At 42.8% G+C, this 18,064-nt stretch overlaps 1 protein-coding gene across 2 annotated transcripts in view; it reads right to left on the bottom strand.

Moving 5' to 3' along the window:
- e2f8 (E2F transcription factor 8) overlaps positions 1–17,330 on the bottom strand; it is a 28,833-nt gene extending 11,503 nt beyond the window's left edge. Inside the window, exons 1-8 of one of the 2 annotated variants that reach the window (XM_072273182.1) lie at positions 17,105–17,330; positions 14,800–14,907; positions 13,476–13,754; positions 13,240–13,387; positions 8,017–8,325; positions 5,550–5,711; positions 1,301–1,438; positions 960–1,172 (exon numbers count right to left, since the gene is read on the bottom strand). In XM_072273182.1, coding sequence (XP_072129283.1) covers positions 960–1,172; positions 1,301–1,438; positions 5,550–5,711; positions 8,017–8,325; positions 13,240–13,387; positions 13,476–13,754; positions 14,800–14,907; positions 17,105–17,122 — 1,375 coding nt within the window. In that variant the 5' untranslated portion in view covers positions 17,123–17,330. Of the gene's footprint in view, positions 1–959; positions 1,173–1,300; positions 1,439–5,549; positions 5,712–8,016; positions 8,326–13,239; positions 13,388–13,475; positions 13,755–14,799; positions 14,908–15,730; positions 15,798–17,104 lie in introns of those variants that run through there. The other variant, XM_072273183.1, reaches the window with a different exon arrangement.
- Positions 17,331–18,064: the final 734 nt, after the last annotated feature.

Raw genomic sequence — 18,064 nt, 5'->3', positions numbered from 1 at the left:
ATGGCAGAGGGGAAGAAGTTGTTCCTGAATTGCTGAGTGTGTGCCTTCAGGCTTCTGTACCTCTTAACTGATGGTAACAATGAGAAAAAGGCATGCCCTGGGTGCTGGAGGTCCTTAATAATGGACGCTGCCTTTCTGAGACACCGCTCCCTCAAGATGTCCTGGGTACTCTGTAAGCTAGTAGCCAGGATTGAACTGACTAATTTACAACTCTCTGCAGCTTCTTTCGATCCTGTGCAGTAGCCCCTCCCACCCCCATACCAGACAGTGATGCAGCCTGTCAGAATGGTACATCTATAGAAGTTTTTGAGTGTATTTATTGACATGCCAAATCTCTTCAAACTGCTAATGGAGTATAGCCGCTGTCTTGCCTTCTTTATAACGACATCGATATGTTGGGACCAGGTTAGGTCCTCAGAGATCTTGACACCCATATATTGGAGCTACACCATATAGTGGATGAATTCCTCTATCAATAACTATTAGGTGCTGAAATACATCCTAGGATGTACCAGAACACATCACCAGTGATGTAACCTGGGGTCATTGGGTGTTTTGAGTCTCTCACATCAGACACTCTTGCCCAGGCGACCCAGCAAGGGTTGATCAGGCCCTGGCTTGTGTCCCTGCAGAACTAATACACAGTTTTATAGTACTGTGGTAGTATTGATAGTGTTCTAATTTGCTCTGAATTTTATTTAAGTACATAATTTGTTGCTTGGTTAAACAGTAGTTTGTCTTTTTAAAAAAATAACTTATTAACTATTTCCATGAAACTTTGGCTAATTGGGACATCTGCTTAATAATCGCAGAGTGTTACAATTAACTGGAAACCACTGTAATGATTTTTAGCAAAGAAGTAGAGCAGGTAGTAACAAAATTGATGACTTAATGTCATTTTAGGAATTTAAAAATAAGTTGCAGCACAGTTACAAATTAAAATTAGTAGTAATATATACCGCATGTTTTGCCAACTGGGCTACTCGGTGCAGAGCTGATTCTCCTCTGATCGTTCCCAATGTTTGGCATCAAGTGGTTTAAAGATGCATGTCGAGTGAAACTTTGCTTGGTGGTAGAGGCAGGGAAAAGATTTTTGACAAGTGTTTCTTTTGAAATCTTAGGTGATGGAGTATTATTTGCAATTGAGGTAGTCAGTGTAATAGGCTTCACATCTGCAAAGACAAGTTTCATTTTTATTTAAAGGCTCATTCCTTAATTGTGAAATCAACTCTTACACAAAAGGTATCTAAAATTTTAGGAACAAGAAAAATACATTTTTTAAATCAAAATAATTGTGTACCATTTACATCTGGAAATGCCTCTGGTCCTATCCATTTAAAAGCTGGCTTCCGTCCTCTCACCTCTGTTACGTGCACTTTCTTTATAAGTTCAAGGCTGGTGAGAACATTGGCTATATCGTAGAGTCGCCTTATTTTAGCTGTGAGGTAAAGACATTGCCATATTGTGAAACTATTATTTTCAAAAATTCCTAAATGTTTCAAGGATGTAATCCTGATAATATCTGTATTTATTTATTGCCTTTATCCACAGCACCTGACTGATACAAAGAATTCAATAGTTACCTCCCCATATTAAGTAAGTGTTTATTTCAAAGATTTCAGAACAAAGGAAAGACCTACACACATTAATAAAAGATGTGATCACAAAGCTGTTGTAACCATTGAACAGATAATCATGGTTTCTGGTCTATGAAGTATATACACTCTGTCATTGTGATTTGGTCTATAAAAACAAAACAATGAGTTAACAATTTATCTCACATTGTGGTTAGCAACAATGTAGTATTGTTAAATGTAAAGTATGTGGTGGATTAGTTTAAATCAGATTCAACAGAACAAACAAACAAATCAATTCAAACAACGAACGGGGAAAATAGCAATCAGTTATGCAGCATTAATGCATTGCAAGGCCTTGGGGATGGAAGTGTGGTACTTGGAAAGCAGACATGGTCTCATTTTAAAAACCATGTCAGTAAACAATGGCTGATATTCCATTGGTTATGAAGGGGGACCTCTGCCAAGGAAAATACTGATTTGCAAAATAATATTCATATGCTTTGAGCATGGTGACCTGCTTCAATGATTACCATCAGTGGCATTTACATCAATCAACTCCTGTTTGAAAGATGACCTGGACTTACTCCAATTTGTCTTTTCCCACAACTGGTCAACAAAAGATGCAATTTCTCTGGCTCGTCACTCCGCTCTGGACCATCAGGAAAACAGAAACTTGTACATCAGGCCGTTGCTCATCGACTACAGCTTTGCATTCAACACAATCATCTCATCTAAACTCACCATCAAGCTTCAATACCCGAGCCTCTGTACCTCCCTGTGCAACTGAATACTGAATCTCCTTATCAGTAAACCTCATTCAGTGAATTAGTAGCAACATCTCTATCTTGCTGACCATCAAATCAGAGGTACCTCAATGCTGTGTGCTGAGTTATAACGTGACTGTGCAGCTAAGCACAGCTCCAAAGCTGTCTTCAGGTTTGCTGATAACACTACTGGTGTTGAACAAATCATAGGTGCCAATGAGTCAGATTACTGGAGCTAGATAGGTCACCTGGCTGAGAGGTGCCACAAAAAACAAGCTCTTGCTCAACATCAGCAAAACTAAAGAAATTAATGTTGACCTCAGGAATGTATGTCAATGATCTGGACTACGTTATTAAGGGACTTGTGGCTAAATTTTTGCCGAAGGGTGGAGGAGCGGGTAGAGTTGAGGAAACAGAGAGCCTGCAGAGAGACTTAGATAGCTTAGGGGAATGGGCAAAGAAGTGGCAAATGAAGTACAATGTTGTAAAGTGAATGGTCATGCATTCTGGTGAAAGAAATAAACAAGCAGACTATTATTTAGATGGGGAGAGAATTCAAAATGCAGAGATGCAAAGAGACTTGGGGGTCCTTGTGCAAGAAATCCTATAGGTTAACCTGCAGGTTGAGTCGGTTGTGAGGAAGGCGAATGTAATGTTGGCATTCATTTTGAGAGGTATAGAATATAAGAGCAGGGATGTGATGTTGAGGCTCTATAAGGCACTCGTGACACCACACTTGGAGTATTGTGTGCAGTTTTGGGCTCCTTATTTTAGAAAGGATACACTGACATTGGAAAGGGTTCAGAGAAGATTCATGAGAATGGTTCCAGGGATGAGAGGATTACCGTAAGAGGAATGTCTGGCAGTTCTTGGGCTGTATTCCCTGGAGTTCAGGAGAATGAGGGGGGAGAAAGGCCTGAACAGACTAGATATGGCAAAGTTATTTCCCATGGTAGGGGATTCTAGGACAAGAGGGCATGGCTTCAGGATTGAAGGACGTCCTTTTAGAACTGAGATGTGGAGAAATTACTTTAGTCAGAGGGTGATAAATCTGTGGAATTTGTTGCCACGAGTGGCTGTGGAGGCCAAGTCACTGGGTTTATTTAAGGCAGGGATAGATAGGTTCTTGATTAGCCAGGGCATCAAAGGGTATGGAGTGAAAGCAGGGGATTGGGGATGACTGGATGAAGTGGATCAGCCCATGATTGAATGGTGGAGCAAACTCAATGGGCCAAATGGCCTACTTCTGCTCCTATATCTTATGGTCTTACAGAATGGGAAGGCGGGTTAACATGTCCCAGTCTTCACTGGGGGGAATCCTCAGTGGAGAGTCGCTTTAAATTCCTGGGAATTAACATAGCAGATTATCTCTCCTTGATGCAATCAGTTGAGAGGGTGAGGAGTTTGAAGTTCCTCAGTATACACATCACCAATGATCTTACCTGGACTGTACACTCTGGCTTTGAGGCAAACAAAGCACAACAGCGTCTCTTCCATCTCAGGCTACTGAAGAAGTTTGGCATGGGCACCTAAATCCTCAAGACCTTCTATACAGGCACCACTGAGAGTATAGTGACTGGCTGTATCGCCGTCTGGTACGGGAACAGCACCAACCTTGATCACTGGGCACTGCAGAGAGTGGTACGGGCAGCCCAGCATATCTGTGGATGTGAACATTCCTCCACTGAGGATATTTGTAGTAGCAGGTCCAGAAAGAAGGCCTGGAGAATCACTGGGGACACCAATCACCCCAACCATAAACTGTTTCAGATGTTTTCATCTGGCAAATGCTACTGTAGCATTAAAGCCAGGACCAACAGGCTACGGGACAGCTTCTTTCTGCAAGCTATTGGACTTTTAAATTCACATGTCTGTACATGCGACAGAGTCATAATGCAAAGATTTTTACTCCCTCATGTCGTGATAGGGAAAGTGCATCAGGATCTTTATTTTCTTATGAGGTTAAAGAGATTAGCTTTATTTGTCACATGTAGCATCAAAATACACAGTGAAATGCAATGTTTTGCGTCAATGGCCAACACAGCCTGAACGTAGCACTCCCACAACCTACTCACCCTAACCCTATGGCTTTAGAATGTGGGAAGAAACTGGAGCACCCGAAGGCAACCCACACAGTCACAGGGAGAACACACAGCTTCTTACAGACAGCTGCAGGAAGTGAACCCCAATCTGTGATCGCTGGCACTGTACAGTGACTGTGCTAACTGCTATGCTACTGTGCCACCTGGGTTTGGCTTGTCATTGAACACTCTACAAAACTTCTACAGAAGAACTATTAGTATCCAGTCTGGTTGCATCTGTATGGCAATTCAAATGCACAGGAAGCTACAGAGTAGTGAACTTACACCAATACATCACAGACACATCCCTCATCATTGGTAGTTTCTTCAGAAGGCAACATCTATCATCAAAGATCCTTGGAAGCTTGAAGTCCCACACAACCAAGTTCAAGAATATCTGCTTCCGTTCAAGCATTCAGTTCTTGAACGAACCAGCAAAACCCTAACTAGTTTAGCAATACTATGACCACCTTGCACAGGACTTTGCTTTTTTATTCTAATTGTGTTCTTTCTTATAAAAAATCGTATATAATTTATTTCATTTATGTAACTTTAAAAAGTAACAACCGTCACATAGACAACAGGAATTCTGCAGATGCTGGAAATTCAAGCAACACACATAAAAGTTGCTGGTGAACGCAGCAGGCCAGGCATTCAAGCAACACACATCAAAGTTGCTGGTGAGTCCTGACGAAGGGTCTCGGCCTGAAACGTCGACTGCACCTCTTCCTAGAGATGCTGCCTGGCCTGCTGCGTTCACCAGCAACTTTTATGTGTGTTGCTTAACCATCACATAGCTCAATGATCAAAATTCATTAGTCCAATTATCATAACGATATACAACACTCATAATTATACAAGTGGTTTCAGGTCTTGTATTCAAAAGAAAATCAGGTAAGAATGTATTAAAAGTTTTGCCATTAGCTAACGGAGGATATATATGAAAGACATATACCAGTATGAAATAGTTAAGACTGAATTATCTGTTTTGGTTCTACATATTTCCTGTAATTTTAAACATGGAAATAAAAAGTGAAGAATTTATACTTTTAAATAGGTCTGTATGGTTAGCATTCGATCATTTGTTATAGTGATTAGATATTCTATCAAATCATTAATACACTTACTCTTAAATTTGCTATGATCCAAATCCACCTTCTGGTCATCACCAATTAGGATTTTAGCAGCAGTGTCAAGGCTAACCACTCGTGGCTTTGATACCAGGAATAACATGACAAATTTCTGACTCATTACTCTCAGGGATTTATCCTTCCGCCCATTTACTGAGGCTGTAGGTGAAGAAATTATATCTTAATTGCAAAATTGATAAGAACTTAATTCAAATAAATGAGTGTCTATTATTCTACAAATATGATTTGCTGCTTTATTTCTGAATCACAGTAACCAATCAGAAATATTTCTAATCATTGATACTATATCATAAAGCTTTTCATATACAGTGGATTCCGATTAATTGGGCCAGCCTCTTATTTGGAACATAAACAACAGGAATTCTGCAGATGCTGGAAATTCAAGCAACACACATCAAAGTTGCTGGTGAACGCAGCAGGCCAGGCAGCATCTCTAGGAAGAGGTACAGTCGACGTTTCAGGCCGAGACCCTTCGTTGTTATTTGGAACATAATGGCTGGTTAATTGGAGCACATGCACTTGTATGGCCATTAGATACAATGCCACTTTTTGAGCGAACAGTTCTTAAACATACTCAGTTGTGTGCGTTTATCTCCAAAAAGCAGTGATTTTTGTTACTGATTGTTAGTGAGAAATAAGCAGTACGACAATTCAGAACTGTTTGGCTCATGGCAGTTTCAAGCTTTCGGTCTTGGAGATGTCAGAAAATCATAAAAATGAAACAATTTCACTACTTCAGCAAGTTAGGAACTATGAGAAATTCAAAGACATCAACAATCATCTTGAATGTTACAATGAAAATGACAATTTGGAGGAATCCATTGTCGAAAGTATTGTATGAAGGCAGTCCAATATCTACACTAGGCCATTTCGCAGTCAACCAAAAGAATGAGGCAGTTTACAGGTACACTGGATGAATTCCTTCATTGATAGCTACGAAACTGATAGTTTCATAATACTGTAGTAGTAGTATTGGTAGTTTTCTAATTTGTTCTGTATTGCATTTTAAGTACATAATGTGTTACTCAGTTAAACAGTAGATTGTCTTTTTTATATCTTTTTAACTATTTCCATGAAATTTTGGTTAATTGGGCCAAAATGTACTGGTTCTGATGTATCCCAATTGACTGGTATCTAATTTAATTATAATGCAAGGTATCATCATACAAGAGCGAAGGGCATTGTGTCTGTGAGAGTTATCCAATTACTGCTGCTTTCTTTGTAACCTTGCTCTATCTAATACACTTTTGAACATTACTGTTGCATCAGATTTTCCCATCATCTCAGGAAAGCATCCCAGATCCAGTTTGTTATATTACAAAAATTCTTATCTCTCTTTTGCCCAATCATCTTAAACTATGTGTTCTATGGTTACTCACTCCATTGCTAGTGGAAAGTCCAACAAAACTCTTCACTAGAAGTATAAAAATAATCTTCATTTGAAATACTGTATTGCTAACTATGTCACATAAAAGCCTTGATGGAGCAGATGTGGAGAAGGTGTTTCCTATAGTGGGGCGGGGGGGGGCGTGCATCTAGAACGAGAGGGCACAACCTCCGAATAGAAGTAAGTGCCTTTAGAACAGATGAGGAGGAATTTCTTTCGTCAGATGGTGGTGAATCTGTGGAATTCATTGCCGCAGACAGCTGTGGTGGCCAAGTATTGGATATTTTTAAAGTGGAGGTTGATAGGTTCTTGATTAGTGAGGGCGTCAAAGGTTATGGGAAGAAGGCAGGAGAATGGGGTTGAGAGAGATAATTAATCAGCCATGATGGAATGGTGGTGGAACAGACTCAATGAGCATAATTCTGCTCTTATGTCTTATGGTCTAAACCAGTTTGAAACTAAGGAATGACTATATGGCAAAGAAACATTACAAAATATATATCTGAAAGGAGACAGCAACTGTAGGAATGTAACTTGTTTCTAGACAATGGAAAGAAGGGGCCAATGGCTTTGTTTTGTTACAGCACTTAACAGTGCTGTACTGGGGTGTCACAGTAGTGTAATGGTTAGCGCAACGCTGTTACAGCTCGGGGTGTTCAAGAGTTAGGAATTCAATCCTGGTGCCGTTATGTAAGGAGTCTCTGTACGTCCTCCCCGTGGAGTGAGCCATCTTGCCAAGAACCGGTACTCATGGCATGGCCGTCATAATCTCACTCACACAGTCCAAAGACGTACCAGGTAGGTTGGAAATTGACCTGTGCTTTGGTTAGGATTAATCAGGTTTTCTGGAGGTTGCTGGGGTGGTGTGGCTTGAAGGGTTTACTCTGCATTATATAAATAAAGCATTTTGTTTTTATAGAATGTAAGTTACTCTACAGGACGGGCACAGAAAATCAAGGCAATACACAACTTCAATGGGTTCTGCAATAGCAGAGATAATGCTGTTTGTGCATTAAAATTGTGCAAACAGATCAATAAACCTGAAGACATAAATACCTGCTCGAAATTCCATTCCAGGGAGTTCCACAAAGTACATCTCCTTGGGCTTCACTTCACCTTTGTTAGCAGAATTTTGTTCACGTAGTGGCTCTTTTACATATGTCTCATGCAGTTCAAATCCTTTCTTCTTAATGTTCAACATTTGTTCTGCATATTTTTGATCTTCACCAACATTTTTCAATGTTCCTAGTGTGTGAGTGAGATTATGACGGCCATGCCAGGTGTACCGGTTCTTGGCAAGGCGACTCACCATATGTAAGCTTTCTAGAACATTCACAATATCATAGATACGTCGACGTTCAACATCTATTGCAAGCAGACACAAAATTCCATTAGTTGAATAGGTATATCATTTCCAGATGACTTAAACAGTATTTTAATCATTCTATTGAAGAAGGGTCTCAGCCCGAAACATTGGCTGTTTGTTCATTTCTGTGGATGCTGCCTGACCTGCTGAGCTCCCAGCATTTTGTTGTATGTTCAATTAAAAATAAGTTGTTTCATAAATTATACTCTTACAGTTAACTTAATTTTTTCCTCTCCATCTGAACTTGTACTTGTCAATGTTTTTACAAAGATGCATGATCCCCTCTATTACTATACTTAATTGAAATTGTGTGGAAAAGGTAAGAAATTTGGATAAAATAGTACGTTCATAGAGTTAATGCTCCATTAAACTATGTGCAAACACCACAGGCAGAGAAACAAAGAAAACCTACAGCACAATACAGGCCCTTCGGTCCACAAAGTTGTGTCGAACATGTCCCTACCTTAGAAATTATTAGGCTTACCCATAGCCCTCTATTTTTCTAAGCTCCATGTACCTATCCAAAAGTCTCTTAAAAGACCCTATCGTACCTGCCTCCACCACCATTGCCGGCAGCCCATTCCACGCACTCACCACTCTCTGAGTAAAAAACTTACCCCTGACATCTCCTCTGTACCTACTCCCCAGCACCTTAAAACTGTGTGCTCTTGTAGCAAACATTTCAGCCCTGGGAAAAAGCCTCTGACTTATCCACAAGATCAATGCCTCTCATCATCTTATACACCTCTATCAGGTCACCTCTCATCCTCCGTCGCTCCAAAGAGAAAAGGCCGAGTTCACTCAACCTGTTTTCATAAGGAATGCTCCCCAATCCAGGCAACATCCTTGTAAATCTCCTCTGCACCCTTTCTATGACTTCCACATCCTTCCTGTAGTGAGGCGATCAGAACTGAGCACAGTACTCCAAGTGGGGTCTGACCAGGGTCCTATATAGCTGCAACATTATCTCTTGGCTCCTAAATTCAATTCCACGATTGATGAAGGCCAATACACCGTGTGCCTTCTTAACCACAGAGTCAACCTGCGCAGCTGCTTTGAGCATCCTATGGACTCGGACCCCAAGATCCCTCTGATCCTCCACACTGCCAAGAGTCTCACCATTAATACTATATTCTGCCATCATATTTGACCTACCAAAATGAGCCACTTCACACTTATCTGGGTTGAACTCCATCTGCCACTTCTCAGCCCAGTTTTGCATCCTATCAATGTCCTGCTGTAATCTCTCACAGCCCTCCACACTATCCACAACACCTCCAACCTTTGTGTCATCAGCAAACTTACTAACCCATCCCTCCACTTCTTCATCCAGGTCATTTATAAAAATCACGAAGAGCAAGGGTCCCAGAACGGATCTCTGAGGCACACCACTGGCCATCGACCTCCATGCAGAAAATGACCTGTCTACAACCACTCTTTGCCTTCTGTGGGCAAGCCAGTTCTGGATCCACAAAGCAATGTCCCCTTGGATCCCATGCCTTCTTACTTTCTCAATAAGCTTTGCATGGGGTACCTTATCAAATGCCATGCTGAAATCCATATACACTACATCTACTGCTCTTCCTTCATCAATGTGTTTAGTCACATTCTCAAAAAATTCAATCAGGCTCGTAAGACACGACCTGCCCTTGACAAAGCCATGCTGACTATTCCTAATCATATTATACCTCTCCAAATGTTCATAAATCCTGCCTCTCAGGATCTTCTCCATCAATTTACCAACCACTGAAGTAAGAATCACTGGTCTATAACTTCCTGGGCTATCTCTACTCCCTTTCTTGAATAAAGGAACAACATCCACAACCCTCCAATCCTCCGGAACTTCTCCCGTCCCCATTGAAGATGCAAAGATAATTGCCAGAGGCTCAGCAATCTCCTCCCTCGCCTCCCACAGTAGCCTAGGATACACCTCATCCAGTCCTGGCGATTTACCCAACTTGATGCTTTCCCAAAGCTCCAGCACATCCCCTTTCTTAATATCTACATACTCAAGCTTTTCAGTCTGCTGCAGGTCATCACTACAATCACCAAGATCCTTTTCCGTAGTGAATACTGAAGTAAAGTATTCATTAAGTACCTCTGCTATTTTCTCCGGTTCCATACACACTTTCCCACTGTCACACTTAATAGGTCCTATTCTTTCACGTCTTATCCTCTTGCTCTTCACATACTTGTAGAATGCCTTGGGGTTTTCCTTAATCCTGCCCGCCAAGGCCTTCTCATGGCCCCTCCTGGCTCTCCTAATTTCCTTCTTAAGCTCCTTCCTGTTAGCCTTATAATCTCAAACAACAGGAATTCTGCAGATGCTGGAAATTCAAGCAACACACATCAAAGTTGCTGGTGAATGCAGCAGGCCAGGCATTCAAGCAACACACATCAAAGTTGCTGGTGAATGCAGCAGGCCAGGCATTCAAGCAACACACATCAAAGTTGCTGGTGAACGCAGCAGGCCAGGCATTCAAGCAACACACATCAAAGTTGCTGGTGAGTCCTGACGAAGGGTCTCGGCCTGAAACGTCGACTGCACCTCTTCCTAGAGATGCTGCCTGGCCTGCTGCGTTCACCAGCAACTTTGATGTATGTAGCCTTATAATCTTCTAGATCTCTAACATTACCTAGCTCTCTGAACCTTTCGTAAGCTTTTCTTTTCTTCTTGACTAGATTTATTACAACCTTTGTACACCACGGTTCCTGTACCCTACCATTCTTTCCCTGTCTCATTGGAACATACCTATGCAGAACTCCACACAAATATCCCCTAAACATTCGCCACATTTCTTTCGTACTTTTCCCTGAGAACATCTGTTCCCAATTTCCTGCCTGATAGCCTCATAATTCCCCTTACTCCAATTAAACGCTTTTCTAACTTGTCTGTTCCAATCTCTCTACAATGCTATTGCAAAGGAGATAGAATTATGATCACTATCTCCAAAATGCTCTCCCACTGAGCGATCTGACACCTGACCAGGTTCATTTCCCAATACCAAATCAAGTACAGCCTCTCCTCTTGTAGGCCTATACATATTGTGTCAAGAAACCTTCCTAAACACACCTAACAAACTCCACCCCATCTAAACCCCTTGCTCTAGGGAGATACCAATCGATATTTGGGAAATTAAAATCTCCCATCACGATAACTCTATTGTTATTACACCTTTCCAGGATCTGTTTCCTTATCTGCTCCTCGATATCCCTGTTACTATTGGGCAGCCTATAAAAAATGCCCAGTAAAGTTATTGACCCCTTCCTGTTCCTAACCTCCACCCACAGAGACTCTGTAGACAATTGTTCCACGGCGTCCACCTTTTCTGCAGCTGTGACACTATCTCTGATCACCAGTGCCACGCCCCCACCTCTTTTGCATCCAATCCTGTCCTTCCTGAAACATCTAAAACCCGGCACTTGAAGTAACCATTCCTATCCCTGAGCCATCTAAGTCTCTGTAATAGCCACCACATCATAACTCCAAGTACTGATCCATGATCTAAGCTCATCCGCTTTGTTCACAATACTTCTTGCGTTAAAATAGACACATCTGAAACCGTCGGTCTGAGCGCGTCCCTTCTCTATCACCTGCCTATCCTCCCTCTCACACTGTCTGCAAGCTTTCTCAATTTGTGAGCCAACCGCCTCTTCCCCAGTCTCTTCAGTTCAGTTCCCACTCCCCAACAATTCTAGTTTAAACTCTTCCCAGTAGCCTTAGCTAACCCCCCACCCCGCCCTGGGCCAGGATATTGGTCCCCCTGGGATTCAAGTGCAACCCGTCCTTTTTGTACAGGTCATACCTGCCCCAAAAGAGGTCCCAATGATCCAGAAATCTGAATCCCTGTCCCCTCAGCCACGCATTTATCCTCCACCTCATTTCATTCCTATACTCACTGTCGCGTGGCATAGGCAGTAATCCAAGGATTACTACCTTTGCGGTCCTACTTCTCAACTTCCTTCCTAACTCCCTGTAGTTGTCTTTTCCTACGTATGTCATTGGTACCAATATGTATCACGACCTCTGGCTGTTCTCCCTCCCACTGCAGGATATCTTGGACGCGATCTGAAACATCCTGGACCCTGGCACCTTGGAGGCAAACTACCAACCGAGTTTCTTTCCTGCGTCCACAGAATCGCCTGTCTGACTCCCTAACTATAGAGACCCCTATCACTACTGCCTTCCTCTTCCTTTCCCTACCCTTCTGATCCACGGGGCTGGACTCTGTGCCAGAGGCACGGCCACTGTTGCTTCCCCCAGGTAGGCTGCCCCCCCCCCCCACAACAGTGCTCAAACAGGAGTACTTATTGTCAAGGGGTACAGCCACAGGGTTATTCTCTAGTACCCGACTCTTCCCCTTCCCCCTCCTGACTGTGACCCACTTGTCTGTCTCCCGTGGCCCCTGTGTGACCACCTGCCTATAACTCCTTTCTATCACCTCCTCGCTCTCCCTGACCAGACGGAGGTCATCGAGCTGCATCTCCAGTTCCCTAATATGGTCTCTTAGGAGCTGCAGCTCGGCACACCTGGTGCAGATATGGTTGTCCGGGAGGCTGGGAGACTCCAGGACCTCCCACATCCGACACCAAACACAGAAAACTGGCCTCACACACATACTACTTCTTTTCCTCAATTAACACAGGTAATCCTATCTCGCCTCGTCCCGTTACCGCCTAAGCCCATTGAGCCAAAGCCCTATCACTCTGCCACCTGCTGGATATGGCAGTCTTCTTTTTAAACTTTTCCCGCTCTACTGGCTGAATTTCATAAATTAATTATCTCTGGAGATCATCAACTTTGGGCAATATTTCAAAGATTTTTTTTCTAATCAAAACACTCCCCCCCCCCCCAAACATCATACTCTATCTCCTTGCTACATATTTGCATTTTATAATGTGTGTGAACTCACTCAGCTCTGCTGCTACTTCATCCAAGCAAATATCATTGTTCACTGCAGGATTTGGATAGTCAGGATACCGTGCCAAGAATCTGTAGCACAACAAACCCAGACTCTTCTCTTTACGACTCGGATGAAATTCTTCTCCAGATAATTGATTCTGAAATTCACAGTACATTTGCCTTACTTTCTTCACATTAAGAGATGTTAATAATTTGTTTTTTTTTTAATTTTTGAAGTTATGGTACCTGTAAATTCTCAACTGCCTCAGAAGTATGGTCTTCATCCACAAGCAATTCCCTCTTCTTTTCCCTGTTCCTGATCTCCGGACTAGCAGCACTGATTAACATTTTCAGATTAGCAGTAGGAGTCCATGGCTCTCCAACAGTGCTGTCTTGAAGTTTTGTTGGAGTTGTCATGGTACTCAATTCTGGCCTGATTGCTCCTAATACTGAATGTGAGGTAGAGGATTGCTGCTTCAATGGTGTTTTTGTTGTTTTTTTATGCGGTTCTAAAAACTTACTTTCCTATTTTGAAAGAGAAAAAAAGACAAAATACAGAAACATTTGTTGTTTCCAAACATTGCATCAATTTCAGTCCATTATACTTAACTGCCATTTTTAAAGAAGAGTTAAGGTTTTGTCACAGCTTTGAAGACAGCACTTTTTAAAAAAGAAAACCAAACACGCGGCATATTCACCCTTGATTCTTTATTGGAATATGAGAGTCATTGATCACGAAGCACAAGAGTAAGTACACAAAGTCTGTATTCACTATCAAGCACACATTTACACCTTTTACACCAATGTTCTCCCCAATTTATGACCAGTGTGCACAGAAATCTAGTGCTGTGCAATTTTTTTGCCCAGTGACAACATCTGTGCACAGAATAATTTCTTCAATAAAAACAGTATAAATAAGCCAGTTCTAAAATCTGCAGACAGATCATCGCAAACTCCCCATTGTCAACACCATCCATATCAGAAACCCGAAAAGGAAATATGACCGTGTACGATCATGAAATATACTTAACATGCCAATGTGGTTGAGAGTGACAACCTTTTGTGCACAGTTTAAATTCCTTTGTGTGCTAGTAGCAAAAGACGTGTGTACGTGCACACCTTAGAGGGAACATTGCACCAATCCCATTTTATTATCCCTTCAGCTTCTCTGAGAATCTCCCATTCACATGTGCCTAGGGGCAACTTACAGTAGTAAGTAAAACCAGTGGATCTAGACGAAGGTCCACTGTATCACAGAGAGAATGTGCAAACTCGACAAGACAGAGTAAGAGGTAAAGTTGAACTGGATTTATTGGTGCTTTGAGGCAGCAGCACCTCTTGCTTCACACCACTGTGCTCCCTCGCCGCCCCCCCCCCAGATTCAAACTTGTTCTTGCCTAACCAGCTAAGATCAGAGACAGAAAGACATTACCAGTTCTTCCATCTGGCACTGTAACTCTTGCCTCATCAGATCATCAGCTCTGTGTCAGAAGGCAGCTGAAGTGAAAGAAGTCCCCACAATATCATACCTCTTTGTAACTAGGAAGTAAGCCATTATAGAGAAACCCACCTTTTGGTTAACATCTATATCAGCTTCAGATTTTCCATTTCTGTCAGCCCTATTCAAGCTTTCGCTCATGTTTTGCACCTTTAAACAAAAGTTTGTCTTCTTGCTTACCTAGAATTGGGAAAGCAAACTCCTATTATGTAGAGCATGGATCTAAATTTCAAAATAAAATAGCGGGTTTAAATAATAACAAACAAGAGGAACCATAAAATTACATAACTGTAAGAAAAAAAGATACTTTCGAAGAATGCATAAGATATACAAGGATAAAAGTAGTTCTTGAAAAGCCCTAAGCTTTTTACAGTCGGGCTCATTTGAAATACTCTAGATGGACTGTTGGAAAATCTTCCAGTTAAAATCACGCACGGCAAGCTCCAAGAAACAGCAATGGATTGCATCAGTTAGTTTTGCTGTTGTTGATAGATAGGGGCTCAACTTTTAACAGCTAAATGTATTTATGCAACAAATTATGGAAGTTAGAGAACACAACATGAAGATGTCCAGACATCGATATCAAAGCCCTAACGCGAAAGCCCAGTGAGTATTTCCTCACTGGCGGACAAGTTTTCGTCCCGTCCTCGACTGACAGGCAGCCGGCGGGGCCAATCGAAGCCCCGTTACCCGGAGAAACGGCCCAAACAGTAGGCGGCCCCTACCTATCAGCGAGAGGAGGAGCCGGGACTTCGAGTCAACCAGTAAGTTCGGTTGGCTCCTGGAGGAAGGGAGGAAAAAAATGCGGCTTTTTGAAATTGGCGCGTAAACGAAAAGATCCCGCGCGCGGTTGTCAGAAACGCTCAAAACAGTAGGTTTTACGGCGGCGGAGTCAGGCAACCTGCGCAGAATTTAACTGCAAGGAATGGCAGATCTGTTCCTGATCTATGAAAGGCAGAGACAGGAGAGAGAGACAGAGGTTGATTGTCAGTGAGGCGCCCACCTCTCTCCCGTCTCAGGTCGCGGAGGTAGTTATTGTTTACTCTCCTCGATTAACATGTCAGGCGTTGAGAGGGAAGCGGTATGCCAGAGCCAGCGGCGGTTATCGGGCTGACGTTTGAATGGCGTTTCCCGCTGGGCATTCGAGGACACGAGCCCGCGCAGAACGGGGTTCGAATCCGGATCCCGCGGGCTCGGGAAGGGGTCTGAATGCGAGAGGGGGCGGGGCGAAGCGAGGGGGGGCAGAGGGGGCGGGGCGAGAGGAGGGTGGACAGAGGGGGCGGGGCTAGGGGCAGTGGGGTGGGAGCGGGGTAAGTAACTGAGGGAGGAGGGGACATGTCAAGTGGAGGGGGCGGGGAATGATGTCCTATCCTGGAGGTTAGAGGTGCGGCAGGAAGATCTAAGCGAGCCTGACCCCTGGGGGAAGAAGTATAGGGGGCAGTTGTGACCCCTTGGGGTGGGAGAAGATCAGACGTGGTTAGGGAAAGTTCTAACCCGGAGGAGGAGTTGGAGGGGTGGGATCTGACTCCTAGAGTAAGATAGGGAGGGAGGAGAGTCTAACCCTGTTGGGAAAAGGGAGCAGGGGAAGGTCTGATGGGAAGTAGGGGGTCATTTGATTCTATAGCGAGGGGGAAAGATGCGCGAAAAGGTTTTGTGGGGGAGGACTTCTTAGTCTCTCAAAGTATTGAGAAAAATGAGAACTAAAGCAGAAGCACCCAGTCCGCCTCCAAGAGCATCGTGTCCGCAGTGAATGAGAAATCTCTGCTGGATATGGGCAGGAGGACGCTCCGCGGGTATGAGGGTCGTGATCGTCGTGACATTGTTTCTTCTTTGAATATCGGGCGAGAATATAACAGCTCGGACTGGGACTGGGAACATTGCCCTGTAGGACTGTCCCCGAATGCATGGTACAACCATTATCACCCACTGCGAGTAAATATATAACGCTCCTGATCAGTGGAACCTTTTCCAACGTCAGCTAACTTCACAGCCCTCGCCCTCCAGTAACCCGCCAGTTTCTCGTCCCCAAATAGTTAACAGGTTGCTCAGTCTGACGTATTGTCCCCTGACCCCCCAGCAACTCACTTTACGCCTCTCTCCCCTCATTGCTTAAGAGTTTAGCTGCTAATGTAATCGTGTTTGACAATCTTTTAAATTGAAACTGCAGTTGTATCGATCAAAGCTGCAGCGTTGATTTTCGGCGCCACAACAGAACCCTCTCACTGAGTCACTCTCATGATCATATCAACAATCGGTGTTTGCACCGGTATCTAACGTCTTCCATATACACAGAGGAAACAATTTACCTCTTAATAAACACCTTACCCCAAAACATTAAGCAAAGTTGAAGTTTCTTTTAATTTTACAAAAACCTTACCCGAAGAGTCTTTTCCATTTAATCACTCACTGGCGTGTGGGTGGGATAACAAAATTACTTAAAGTAATTCCATTGAACGGTTATAACTTCTGTTCTCATTACACAGACCTGTAAGATGTTTGCCCTTTTCAAGAATGAAAAAATCAGTAAGATGCTTTGCTTCCTTCATTTGCAGCCCAGGAGAAAAGTGGAAATTTGTTCTTTGTACCGCCGCTGCCATTTGATGGAATCCCGCCCCAGTATGGCTCCTCCCCTTCCAAAACTTCTCCGCCAATCATAATACGCGCAATAACTCCCTCTGACCAATCCCAAAGCGTAGACAACTTTCAGACAGGAATGTAAAATTGGCGGGGGAAAGAGCGCGCAAAAAAAAGCCTGCAGTTTAAAAATCATGTTAGCTGCAACATCTCTCGTTTGCAATTACTTGTCATTTAGACTTTGTGGTGTGTGTATTCATTTTTGATATTAATTACAGAGTTGTTTTACTTGTGTCGATACCTGCGACAATGACTGTTCCTCACGTATCATTTCGGACGGTTATCTGTTCCAACATTTTCATTCGAAATTGCTCAAGTAACACGTTACTGGTGAATGCTGACAAAGTACTTCCATTGCAGATGAATTTCCGGAAAACATCGTTTTCCTAAAAGAAAATATTGGATGTGGAACAGACAGCAGCATTTTAAAGCTGGTATTAGCACTTTGTGAACTTGCTATCTTCGGCGCCAAATTGAAATTGAAACAAAAGGATGGCGCTATGGGGTTTGAAGAATCCTGTTCAAAGTAGCCTGTCTAAGGTTCAGTCTGACGACTTATTAGAAAAGCAGATGTGATACGTTCATTTTGCTATCGTTTTGACTATCTTATGTATACAGGCACCACTAAAAGAATGGGAAACAATTTTCCGAATCGAAATAAAGAAGGAGCGCTTATCACAACATCTTACGTGTTTGAAAAAAA

Source organism: Mobula birostris, chromosome 11 (genome assembly GCF_030028105.1).
Source record: "Mobula birostris isolate sMobBir1 chromosome 11, sMobBir1.hap1, whole genome shotgun sequence".
Lineage (NCBI taxonomy): Eukaryota > Metazoa > Chordata > Chondrichthyes > Myliobatiformes > Myliobatidae > Mobula > Mobula birostris.
The sequence above is the reverse complement of the archived record's forward strand: the minus strand, read 5'-3'. Positions and strand labels throughout refer to the sequence as shown.